The following is a 13,561-nucleotide window of genomic DNA, read 5'->3' on the forward strand; positions in this document are numbered from 1 at the left end:
TGCAAGGCCATGGGCTGCACACACAGATTCTGCCCCTGCCGCTCCTCACCTGCCCGGTGGGTCACTCCTCATCAGTTCTCCAAGGGACACTTCCATTTCCTCCCCCAGCGTCACACTGAGCTGCTCCAGGAGGTTTGGAAGCAGCTGAGGAAGCAGGCGCCGAACCAGGGTGTCGCTTCTCAGCGCTGACACCACCTCACAGAGGGCGCGAGTGATCTACAGAGAAATTCAACCAAGAACCGCCTGGTAAAACAAGGCCATTGCCCACAGACCACATCCCCCTGACGGTCAGGGGCTTTTACTCACTCCAACTCTCACTGCAGGAAGAGCCTTTCAGCCTGGCAGCCACAAGCTGTCCCAGCTCCCCACGCTGCTACCACACCAGCTCAGCACCCCACAAGGCTCCACGGGCCCTCACAAAGGGCAGGAAACCCTCAAGCATCACACTCAAGCACTGCTTCGAAAGCACACGCAAAGAAGCACGGTCGCCAGGGCTGCTGACCTTACCATGCGAGGCTCCAGGGCAGCCTGGCTGCTGCCCAGCTCCCCAAAGCAGCAGTTGCTCCCACGGCTCTTTCCAGCTGCCCCCAACTTCTGTGTTAAGTGCACCAGGATTGGGCAGCCCACGGCGCTTCTCCCCAGGCTCCTCCACACCTCTGCTGTGTTGCTGCAAAGGAACACACGCCAGCACGTGAGCCGGCATCCCTGGCTACCCAAGGTACCTCCGGAGAAGCCATACACCCTCCTTGTGCGCACGGGGACTGCCAGTGCCCAGGTCCCAACAGGGACACGAGCTGCAGCGCTCAGCCTTGCGCGGGGCAAAAGCACTGGCTGCCGAGAGGGCCGCCCACGCAGACGAGCCCCGCAGCTGGCTCTGACGGCAGCGGGAAGGGCGGCTGCACAGACCTGTCCATGGGCAGCAGTGTCTGCAGGAGGCTGCCCAGCACCGGCTCTTGGTGAGAGCAGCACAGCAGGACCATCGTTCGCAGTACCACGCACTGGGGAGTGCTCTGCTGGGTGCTCCACAGGCACGTGCAAGGGATAGACATGCGCTCAAGCACCTGAAAGGAGATGGGCGAGAAAGAAAGGCTCGGTGCGTCCTTTCACCGTGGTGCCTCGGGGCCAACACACTACCTCAGAGAACAGCCAAAGGCAAACCTAAAAAATGTCTCTCTCACCTCCTCCTGGAATATCTTCTCAACACAATCCCCCAGGAAGGCGAGTGTCCATGGACTCACAGCCCACATGCACATGGGCCTGTCGCACAGCAGGTTCTCCACAATGCTGTTCATGAAGCCTGTGGCCTGGCCTTGTGGGAAATGTTTGCACACAAGCTGGGGAGAAATCAGAAACACAAGTGAGTGCACCACAGGAGTTGCTCAGATGCAAAACATGTGTCCTGAGAGCAGCACTCCCACACACACGTGCACACAAACATATCATGGTCCCTGTCCTGCTTGCCGAGGGCCAGGTACCTTGGCAATGTTGGTGGAGGTTGCCAGCAGAGACCCAGAGGTGACAGTGCTGAGCCTCTTGGACAGACATGTGACCTGGGTCCATGGCGCCATGTCCATGTTTTTGGCTGGAACTATCAGAAAGGGGAGTGACGTTCATGGGGAGGCAACCTACGGATCCCTGGGTGCTGAGCGAGGACATGAGGGAGGCCAGCAAAGGCCACACAAAGCCAGGGTCCCCCAAGGCAACACAGTATCTTTGCAAGCTGGACAAGGTGCTACGGCACAGGGGGACAGGGCCTGGTGCTGGGCTCCTTCCTCCAGGCAGCAGCAGGGGCAGCCCTGCCTATTCCTCTCACCAGCTCTCTGGAGAAGGCGGCAGACGCAGGTCACTGCCCGCCGATGGGCTGCGGCTGACTCCTCGCACGCCAGAGGCCCCAGCAGTCCCACCAAGGAGCCAAAGTCTTGGAAGACGCCGCCTCGCGGCAGGAGCAAGACACAGGCACAAGGTCACCGGCATCGCCACGGCCGCTGGCCCTCTCCCGACTGCAGGGCCTCGAGCCTTGGCAAAGCCGGGCAGGAACAAGGGGCCACCCACAGCCCTGGGATACCCAGAACCCGCCGCCTGCCCATGCAGAGCTCCTGGCACAGGGTCCCCGCTCACCCTCTGCTTGCGCCTCTCTTTGCAGGTGCCCAGGAACCGCTCAACAGATGACAAGGCCAGCTGAAAGTGCCTCTCAGCACAGCGGGGCACAACTGAAACCATTCCCTACAACGCAGCAAAAATGGGGAGTCACTCTCACCACAGTGACCAGCCCTGGCCAGCTCCACTGGCCAGGCAGCTTTCCTGAGGTAATGGTAGTGAACAGAAATGCAGCAGGGCCAGAGCAGGGCACACAGAGCCCCTGAGCCCCAGGACACGCAGCACAACACGAGGAACCCTCACCTGCGCCTCCCACAGCTCCAGGAAGTTTGCACTTTGCAGGTGCCCCAGGGTCTGCTCTTGTACGAAGCGGGGACTCCCGCAAGCTGCCAGGGCTGTGCCGAGCGCCTTGTACAGGAACCTCTGCAAGAGAAGAGGCCAGGCCCCAGCTGCAGTGACAGCCCAGCCTGCAGGACAGGGCCAGCCCATGGCAGCCCCACGGTGCCAGCACACACCAAGGCACCCGCAGCACCAACAGCAGCCGCTGGCCAGACTGGCCTCAGGACCAGCTTAGAATGGAGGGGGCACAAGCCCCTTCCTGGGCAAAGAGAGAGGGCAGGGGCAAAACCAGGCACGGAGCAGAGCAGCATCGCCGACCCGAGTCCTGTCCGGCGCCCCCCAGGGTTTTGTCACCGCAGCCGTCGGGGTACGTGAACAGCAGCAACACTGCACAGGGAACAAACCTTTTCCCAGGACAGGCGCGGAGAGCAGCCCAGCTGATGGCTCATTTCCCTGCTAAGGTCAATAATACAGACATCGTTCACAACAACGTCCAGTGAGGTTCGCAAGAACTAGGGTGAAGCGGGAGATGAAGTAAATGCCCCCCTGTTCCTGGCCAGGACCTTTTGCATACCCCAGGGACCCTGGAGATGGCCGGGGCAGAGCACCCTCTCGCGACTGCCCCTCTGCCCACCGGCCCCTCCTGTAACTGCCTCTCGCTCTTCCCCCTCAGGAGCCACTCAAGCCCTTGGGCGCTGCACATGTCAGGAGCAGGCAGTGCCACGGCACAGGCCCCCGAGGAGGAGGCTTCTGCCCTGGCCTTCAGCTGCCTTTATGCCCAGTCATTCTGCACGTGCTGAGAGCAGCTCTTCCAAGCAGGCAGCCTGCATGGCCAAGGAAGGCACTGGGGTCTTGGGACCTGCTTGTGCCACTCAGTGCCTCAACAGGGAGTTCCAGGGTTCCTCCTTGCCCTTTTCCTGGGCCTGCTTACCCCATCCATGTGTGCCCCCACAGGGATGCTGTACCTGCAGCAGAAGGCTCTCCCATTCCACCATGTCCAGGTTTCTCGCAGTTCTTCCTGCAAAGCCAGAGAAATCAGAAGCTCTTGCTGCTATTCCAGCATCGTGTCTCCTGTCCCAAAGCCTCAGGCCATTGGCCTGATAAGTTCTGGCAAACATGACTGCACCCTCTCCACCAGACTCAGTGCTGCCCTCTCCGCATGCAGCCTCTCCCTCTGTGGACACTTTACCTGCCAGGTGCTGCAGCAGCACGGGGATCTCTGCAGCCCAGCTTGCCCCCACGCTCCCGTGGATCATGCTGGGAAGCGCCTGCAGCAGGTACAGGCCTGCAGTGCCACAGCCAGTGCCTGCGTGGGGAGTCACCGCGGCCACCACCTAGGGCAGAAGACGGATGGCCTCGTGCAAGCCGCAGGAGCCGTGGCCACCCCGCAGGCAGGCGAGCAGGGAGGCTGGCATTGCCCTGGACGCCAGGAGGCAGCTGACAGCCTTGCCTGAGCGCTGCCACCCTCTGGGAGGAGCAGGAGCTCCCGACGGGCAGGGGCTGCCCATGCACCCTCTGACATCCTCCTGCCTCCTCCCAGGGTGCCCTGCACTGGCCGTGGCACCATCTCTTCTGCGTCTCCCCTCTCTGCAGCCATGAAAGCTCTTTCCTGGGGCCTTGTTACTCACCAACAGGCAAACCAGCAGGGCCTGGGGCGCTGGCAGAGCAGCTGTGGGCACAAAGAAAAGCCACGTGAGACGCCCAGCCCCACCAGGCCCTGCCCACACCATGTCCTGCAGCCCCATGCACAGCTGAAGGGGACCCCAGCTGCGCTGCCTGCGCCTTCGCTTCCCACCTTGCTCCTCAGACTCCAGGAGCTCGTGTGCTGCCTCCTCTTCATGGCAGTCTGCTCTCTCCCGCCTCCTGGTCAGTGCACACAGGCAGCGGCAGAGCGGGACCAGCATGCCCGTGTACTGGGCCGGCACCACGTACTGCAGCAGTTTGGGCCACAGGAGCTGCAGGCAAGAACCGGGCCACTGGGCACGCCGCTATTTCCACCTCTCCCTCCCAGGCCTCCTGTTATTGATGCTTCTGCGGCACCAGCCCAGCCCCTGGGCCTCACTCCTTCCCTCAGCCTCACTCTGGCTTCCTCCTCCACCTTCTCTCCCTCTCGCCCACCTGGCTTTGTGCACCTTTTCCCTCACTTTGGCTGCCTGCTTGCTGAGAGCAGCCGCCACAACTCACCCCCGGGGACAGCTCGCCTCCCTGCTGCAAGGGGATGCCCTATGGTCCCCCCAGTTCCTATGTCTCATTTACAGAAGGCAGCCAAGACATGCCCAGCTGTGCTCCTTTCAGCCACAGCATGCGCTGAACGAGCAAGGGCAGCCCTAGCTCTTCTTGGCTGCTTTAGGGGCTAAGATGGGCAGTGTCAACACACCGGGGAAAGACAGAAAGTAACAGCGTCCAGCAGCAGACAACTCACTTTGGCCACTGCTCTGGTGGAGACATCCATCGTGCCCAGGATGTGCCTGCACAGGCGCTGAATGGCCTTTTCTTCCTGGGCTTCCATCTCAGAAAGAGTTCCTGATGTCTGCGAGACAAAGGTGGGAAACACCCGTGGATGCCCATTCCCAGCCCTTTCAGTGCACGGTGATGGGAGGCTGCTCCCACTGCGGCACCAGCGTCATTGATCCTGCTCACCAGGCAGAACACCCAATGCTAAGGATGCCCATGGCACCGCTGCGGCACGGGACACAGACCAGCGCCACCCTCTGCCCTTACCAGTTTGCGTGAGGAGCGGCTGAACTCAGTGAAGATGTGCCCCACCACGTCCCCATGCCGAGCAGCCCAGGGTGCTGGAGTGCAGCAGCTCCCCGGTGAAATGCAGGACGGCTGCTCTTACCTGGTGGAGAGGCTGCAGTCACAACCCACACCAAACGCTTGGGTTTGACGGCCTTCACAGAGCTGCAGCCCCTCTGGCCAGGCCGAGACAATGAGGGAGCAGCCCTTGCCCTGCAGCTGCCACCAGACTCCGACCCCAGGCCCTGTCTCCCACTGGGCACCCACAGAATTGCGGAGCATCAGGCTGGGAACTCGACCGTAGCGGGCAGCCACATTGCGCAGGATGACGAGCACCACCTCCGCCGACACCTCCTGCAGGCTCCTCAGGTGGCCTTGCAGTGCTGACACCACCTCGCGCCGGTGGGAGCGGGCCAGGGCCACCAGGACGTCGCTCGCTGCCGTCCTCACAGCGGGCGTCACACCCTGGAACACAACAGTTCCTGCATGGTGGGAGCACGACCGGCTGTCCCCCACGCTCAGCCTCCAGGCACCACATAGATCCCGTGATGTGATTCCCATTGCCCCTTTCTCACAAACAGCCCATGACCCCCTCTCTGCACAGCTCCAGGTACCTCCCTAAGCCCCACAAACAAGGACACGTCCCGAAGACTCTCCGTAGCCAGAGATGGGCACCAGCATCCGGAGTCTCCCTAAGAGAGAACAAACTCACCTGGGCTGCTTGCAGGTCTGCAGACACCGTTGCTATTACTCTGTCTACAACAGAGCTCTGCAGACAGCTCTGAGAGCCGCACAAGATGCTCTCCAGCTGGCGGTAGGTCTCTTCTCGGCCGCCCTGACACATCACACACTGTGTGGTGGGACATGCAGCCCTACAGCATCTCCGGGATGATGAGGCTGTGATCAAACTGTCGGCACCGCTCAGCACAGCTGTTAGGAGCGGCCGAGACTCCTGTGCTGGGATTTCCTGACGCAAACCCAAGCCCCAAGTCCGGCACCACCACCACGAAAGAAGGGTACGTGGGAGCGACTGCCCAACACCATGGCAGGATCAGCGTTTGCAGTGAGACATGGCAGGAGGGCAGAGGTGCCATGGAGCCAGGACTTCCATGGCATCAGTGAAGCTGGGGCACTGTGGGCAACCCTCCAGCCCCATGGGACAGTCCGAACTCACAGTGGCATCTTGCAGACCGTCCAATAGAAAAATCACCATGGCAGCAAAGGTCGTGATGGCCACAGGGACAGACCCAGCCACACTCCCGCCATCCTCCTCACGCACAGATCCGCTCCGGGGACCTGCACGAGTGAAGAAACCTGGAAGGAAAAGCGGAGGGTTGCATCACTGCAGCAGCTGTGGGGAGGGTGCCGAGGCCTCAGCTCTGCTCTATTATCCCCAGCTGCCTTCACCTGGCTCCAGCTCCCCTCCAGGCACCCGCAGGCCCTGCCCTTGCCCTGCCCGGTCGAACCAGAGCTGCCCTTCGTGGCCACCGCCGGCCGCTCCCGTGTCCGCCCTTCGCCGCTCAGGGCACTCGCTCCCCCTCCGCTCCCCCTCACGCATGTCAGCGCCTCCTCTCCTCCCCTCGCGCCCGCTCTGGGCACCCTTAGGGCAGGAAGGCCTCGCGCTTTGCTCCATTCTCCCGGGTCTCCGTCTTCTTCCCGACACTACGGGGGAAAGATGAAGCCGCTCAGTCGTTGGTGCCGGCAGCAGCAGGGCGCAGAGCCCCTGCAGAGCTCGCCCATCTCTGCAGCCACCGCTCCGCAGGCCACAGCGCCCACAGCCAAGTGCAGCATTTCCTCCAGCACCACCAGCAGGACAAGCGAAGCAGCCCCGCAGGAGAGAGGCGCCCGCATTGGCACGCATTTACCAGAGGAAGGGCTGCTGGCCCATTCTCCACAGCCCTTGGGCCTGCAGCCAGCTCGACTCCTCCCGGCAGGCTTCACAGGGCTGTGCCCGCTACAGACCCCGCAGGGCTCGCGCTGGCAGCACGCTGCAAGGGCAGGGAGGAAATGCACACTGGCTGCCGCCCAGCCTGCCCTTGCGCGCCCGCAGCCCCTGCACTCGCGCTCCCGCTGCCACCTGCCAGGCCCTGCAGTCAGCACCAGCCCCACGCGCTCCCTGGGGCTAAGCCCGGCCACCCTGGAGCCGGGCAAAGCGGCACCTGGCACATCCTCCCCGGGCAGCAGGAGCCTTCGCGCACCCCACGCTGCTCCTGGGCGCTCAGCAACGCCAGGCCGTGCTGGGACACGCCACACACTTACTCTTGCCGTGGCATCTCTGGGCCTGGCGACTCTTTCTTCTCTGATATAGATGGAAGGCCAGGAGAAACCACCGCTCCTGCAGGACGTGCTCCAGTTTCCTTCCTCTTGTGGCCCTGCTGGAAGGCACCGCAGTGCTGTGGCTGCTGCTGCTCTGCTTCAGGTTGCAGCTATTGCGCCAGACAAGCAGACAGGAGCCTTTTCAGATGGCAGGAGGTGAGGAGAGAAAAACCGTGGGCTCAGAACGATCCAATGTGAATCAACATGAGAAAAAAAAAACAGTTTTTTGAAAAAAAGCCATCCCTTATATACCAGTTCCTTTCCCGCTCTGTGCATAACTCCCCACTGCTGGTGGCAGCACACTGCAAAAGCACCACACACACCCAGAGCTCCCATGAGGAGCAGGTTCTGCAGCTTGTGCTCACAAAGCAACCCAATGCGAGCACAGGCTTCCCCAAGCTATCGCTCCAGGAGCCTCACCTCACTGCTCCCATTGCGCACCCTGCTTTGGGCAGCATTGCTCCCATCACCCCTGCATGCCTGGGGCGCACAGATGAAGTCCCTGAAGTGTGTCCCTAAAGTGTGGGACAAATGTACTAAGGCGTTAGCCGAGGAGACGATGTCTTCAGGTTGTGGGAAAAACCTTAAGGCTTGGGGAAAAGCTGTACAAGCCTTGCAGAAAGCTATAAAAGAGCAGGAGACCTGGGTGGTGGTAAAGGACTGTTTGTTGGCCACCCCGAAAATGGGAGTCGGGGCAACCGCACAGACTTTGCACCCCCCAGATGATGGTGATTCTGCTGAGGCTAAAGATCTGCAAGAGGGCGATACATCCCCTCCATCCCCGAACCCCGTCCCGCTTACAGAGGAGCAGAAACAGCCGAAATCTGTTTGGGGCGAGCTAGCCAAGGAAGCTAGGAACATTGAAAAGAAGTCAGAGCTTGGGGACGTCTGGGCCAGGCCACCACCCTATGCCCCCCAAAATGGCACCGAGCCGCAAGGGGAAGGGCCAGGCGAGGGTGCCCCCGGCGGGAACAGGGAGGAACCGTTAGAACTAACAAGCGCGAGTGAGGGGCCGAGAACCAATGACCCTGACCGGACCGGTGAGGGAGGCCCCAGGGAGGCGCTGAGAACCAATGACCCTGACCGGACCGGTGAGGGAGGCCCCAGGGAGGCGCTGGGAACCAATGACCCTGACCGGACCGGTGAGGGAGGCCCCAGGGAGGCGCTGAGAACCAGAGCGGCCATTTCACAAAAGGCGCCTCCGCGAGTAGAAGGCGGGGCGAGCCAAGAGGGGGGAACAGCCCGCCCGGAACGGAAGTGGGCGGGACGGAAGTAGGCGGGGCCGGAGCCCAACGAAAAAGTACCGGAGCCCGGAAGTGACCAGTCAGTCGAGTTCCGGTTCCGGATCAGACACTAGTCAGGACGAGTGGCTCACAACTGATTCAAACTTAAGGAAGGAGAAAAAGAAGGTAAACAGAACTAAGGGCCAAAATATTCCCGTCTGAATTAAAGAAAAACCGCGAAGGGGAGAAACCCCTCTCACGGACTGGAAGGAAATAAAGATCGCATGTGCCGACTGGGCCCCATCAGCCGCGCTAGCGTTCCCGGTCCGGGTGACGGAGGGGGGACAGAGGGTCCACTCGCCGATAAAATCTAAGGGCGTACAAGCGATTGTTAAAGCAATTGCAGATAAAGGGATTAATTCTGCCATGGTCTCAACCCTCATAGATGGTATCTTCGGGGGGGACGATATGCTCCCGTTCGATATAAAACAAACTTGTAGGATGATCTTTGATGCAGCAGGGATGATTGTTTTCAAACAAGAATGGGAAGACAACTGTGCGAGGTATTTAGCCCTAGTAACTGGGGCAGATCACCCATTACACGGCTCCAGCCTGCAGCGGTTAATGGGTACAGATCCAACAATGATCACACCCCAGGCGCAGGCCCAGGGCCTGCGAGCCCATGAAGTTAGGACAACTACTCGTGCGGCCAGGGAAGCCATTCGCACGGCCTGTAGAGCTGTTGCCAAACCATCGCCATGGTCCACAATAAAGCAAAGTGAAAGTGAGAGCTTTACACAATTTGTAGATCGTCTCCAAGCAGCGGTCGACTCTTCGTCCCTGCCCACGGAGACAAAAGGCCCGATTGTAGCGGAATGTTTACGCCAACAATGCAATTCGGCAACCAAAGAAATCCTGCGATTATTGCCGGTGGGGTCAAGTATCGCAGACATGATTAAGCATGTTGCAAAGGAAGAGCATCTGACCCCAATTCAGGTGGCTGTTCATGCCGCAGTAGCCAACGTAATGGCAGGTTCTAAATGTGGCCAGGCAGGCCACGTTGCAGTAAACTGCCCTTGGCTGGGGGACTCGCTGGCAGCGCTCCCCCCACGCCAAGATCGACCCAAAGGTCACTGACAGGAAAGATGGCAGAGTCAAGTGGTGCCCGCTTAAGTCTATTAAACCAGACCTTCAAGACAAAACTAATGAAAATTGTGAGTTTCTGTTCACAGGACCGGATCATCGGACGCCCCCGTAACCCGAACGCCCCGGTGACAAGCGTCCCGCCTGAGCCTGTGAGTTCCACACCGACCGAATCCAGAAAACAACAAAACAGCCTCTGCAAGAGGGGGCCGCGATGCCTTTGCGTTATCTTAATTTTGCAGCTTGTCACTATAGGACAGGTAGAGTCACACCAGCCCTTTAAATGGGTACTTGAACAGATCGAACAATCTCGAGCAATTAGTACAAAAATAACTACAGGGCCACCAGTTTTCAGTGCCATGCCTTGCCAACCAGCACCCATTGAACCCTGTTCCAAATGCAGCTGGTACGAAAATTTGTTCAGCGGTTCACCGTGGTTAACCACCCTGATATCCACCTTGATAGGGCCGATCACAATGATCATGATGACACTGATCTTTGGACCCTGTATATTGAATAAGCTCATGCCGTTTGTCAAGAATCGGCTAGAGAAGGTTAACATCATATTAGTAGAACACCGACAACTGCTTTAAGAATATATCCACTCAGTATTACCCCCAAAGTTATCCCAAGGTACACCCTATTCCTACACCTCGGTATTACCTGTCATCCACTACCTTCTACGCGCCTTCTTCCTTGTGCCTTATGTTTTATGTCAAGTTTATGATATATAATTTTAAGATTGGTATAACTATAAGAAGAGAATAAGATAGTAATAAGAATAAGTAAGAATAAGATAGTTGTATTTTAGCTAGTTTTGTTATGCATAGGGAGGGGGGAAGTTGTTGCAGATAGTTAGAGTCCGGCAGCTGGAAGATATCGCGCTGTATGGAAAGATAGGACCCCTAATAGCCAATAGTGTTTAGTTTATGATGTGAGCAGATGGATGTGACGTTGTAAACCTTACCTATATAACACCTTGTTACCCATCAATAAACGCCATTTGCCGTCCACCACATTGGTGTCAGCGAGCTGATGGTCCGAGCGGCCTGGGGGTGGTCGCCGTGCCGTCCCTGAACCAGGTCACCGCGCCGCTTGAACTGCAACACACAGCTCCTGTCCCCTCTGCACCTCCTGCTTCTAGTGACAGTGAAGAGGAGGAGGAATGGGACATTTTGTCCCTTTCAAAACAAGAAAAGGAAGCCAGTAGTACAAGGTGCCAAAAGCCCCAAAGCCAAATAGCAGGTTCCACTGTGAGGCCAGGATCGGCGGGGGCATGGTTTGGATTTGGATTTGTAATCGTGCCACTGACCACCCAAGATAGAAGGGGATTAAAGAAAGAACTACCCCCTTATTTAGATGATCCTATAGGAATTGGGGAAATGATAACTGAATATCTAAGAAATGCAGATTATACTTGGCAGGTTTGGGATTTTCTTTTAGGAATCCTTTTTGGATCCCAGGGAAAGAGGATAATCTTGCAAAAAGCTTGTCAATTATAGGAGGATGAGCACACACAGGCAGGCCAAAATGCAGTTTAGTCTGCCCTAAGCAGAGAGGAAGGACATTGGAGGAGGGAATGCCCACAGAGGCCAAGATATGGGTTGGTAGAGGCATATGGGTTGGTAGAGGCAGTAGATTCAGAGGCACTCATTTTACAGGAAAGGTCCTTCAAGGTGTCATGACTGCCCTGGGGATTCAGTGGGACTTGCATACCCCTTGGCATCCCCAGAGCTCGGGCAGAGTGGAAAGGATGAATGGGAACATTAAAAAGCATCTTTTGAAATTGGTGTTAGAAACTAAGATGCTGTGGACACGACTTCTACCATTAGCTTTAGCAAAAAGAAGAGCAAAACGTAGGGGAGACATTCAACTGTCCCCCTTTGAAATCATGTTTGGGATTTCCTACACTGCTAACACCCAACCTGGCAGAGAGGTAGAGATAAGTGATATATATTTAAAACAATATGTGGCCAGAATACTTTCTCTTATGAAGTCTCTCTGACAGAAGGCCAGCTCGCACAGACCTTCCCCTTGGATTTTGCAGTCCATGATATCCAACCAGGGGATTGAGTCTTGGTCAAAGCATGGAAAGAAGCACTGCTGCTGGCAAAGTGGCGTGGACCTGATCAGGTATTGCTAACCACAGAAATATCAATCAAGACAGCTGAGCATGGATGGACTCATCATACCAGAGTTAAGATTTCCAGGAGCCCAGAAATCTGGACTTCTCGGTTGAAGGAAGAGGATGGAAAGCCCCGGCTAACTCTCCATAGATCTGTACCGCCGCTGGCTGGGACTGGGTCCGCAGAATAAATGCTGGGTTGCTGGATCTGTGGGAGTCCAGGAGTATATGAATACTACCCATAGATACTAGACCTATCGAACATAAATTATTAGTTAGTTCTAGCAGCACATAGAAATCGTTTACTTTGTACTTAATTATGTCATCCATTTGCATAGCCCAAAATGGTTAAAGTTTTTTTTTTCTTCTTCTTCTTTAACAACCTAAGGGCAAAACCTTGGTAATCACCAGCTTGCGTGGTTCATACAGCAGAACTAGAGGGTTTTTAGTTGCTTAGATTGGCTGTGTGTTGATAAATAAACCCCTCCTTTAAATGTTGCTCCTTGTTTGGAAGTTTGTCAGGAGTGGTGGAACCTGGTGGCCCTATGGAGGTGCTGAAGTTTTTTCCTTGGCTCTGTTTTGAAGCCAAGCAGGTTTTCATGCATCCAGACAATGTGTCTATGTGTGTATATGTGTATATACCTCTAGATCAAACAGACGTGCACTCTGGGTCCCTGTGCTCTGGCCTTGGACACTCAGCTTTGGACGGCTCAGACCCCGGGTCTCCGCAGTTCCGGATAGAATTTGAATTTCCTTCTTTTCTTAGGAACCTTCTTCAAGACGTTAGTTCAACGAAGACAATTCAATGTCAGCTGGAGAAATGATTCCACCACCTTCAGATGTGTCATCGTCCACAGATGTGCTTCCATCCTTTTCATTAGACAGGGAATTTAACTTTTCCAGGAAATATATTCCTATGTTTCCTATGTCTGGTCAATTAATACCTTTAAAAAGGAAGTGTAATAGCATATACAGTGAATGGTGCTGTGCTAAATCTGCAGCTAAAACTCTACAAAGGAACCATGATTACATTAACTTTCATGTCAGCACCCTAGAAGTGCAATGACCTTGACTTTTCCAGAGAAGATCTTCTGCTCTTATAAAAATCCTACCTCTTTCCCGACCTGTCTTGGGATCCCTCTTTCTATTGATTGCTGAGATCTTATCTGCACGCTAGTGCATTTGCAGTGATAAACTACTCTTCACAAACTAATGCAGAGATTCTTTTCTCCCTTCTCTGCCCATCCTCTTTCTTTATGGATGCAATCCCCAGACCTGACAGCAGATGAGGACAAAAGCAATGAGGAAGCGGAAGAAGGTGAGTAACAGCAACCCCGAAGGATCTCCAGGTTCTCGGTTGAGGCTGGCTTCTAGATGAGGGTCGCACTTGGTCAACCCTTGCCCTTCTATTGCACTTAGCCCCCAAAGTTTGGAATTCACTGGCCAAAGTCAGCTGAAGCTGTTGTGAGAATAGATTGTTAAATGAAACGTGGGAGTTTAGCAGGTTTCACTGATTTTCAGTGGTTTAACTTGGAACAAAATTACAGAGCTGAGTAAATTTTTGTTACAATGTAAAAAC

General features: G+C 56.3%; 1 protein-coding gene across 1 annotated transcript in view; it reads right to left on the bottom strand.

The window, feature by feature from the left end:
- Positions 1 to 6,776: 6,776 nt before the first annotated feature.
- The window catches only part of LOC148591241 (olfactory receptor 14A16-like), a 35,788-nt gene continuing 29,003 nt past the window's right edge, over positions 6,777 to 13,561 (bottom strand). The window contains exon 3 of the mRNA XM_088537936.1: positions 6,777 to 6,837. Within this exon, the coding sequence (XP_088394062.1) occupies positions 6,777 to 6,837 (61 nt within the window). The remainder of the gene's footprint in view (positions 6,838 to 13,561) is intronic.

Source organism: Tinamus guttatus, unplaced genomic scaffold, assembly GCF_059628265.1.
Source record: "Tinamus guttatus ecotype Peru unplaced genomic scaffold, ASM5962826v1 Tinamus_guttatus_pri_ptg000903l, whole genome shotgun sequence".
NCBI lineage: Eukaryota > Metazoa > Chordata > Aves > Tinamiformes > Tinamidae > Tinamus > Tinamus guttatus.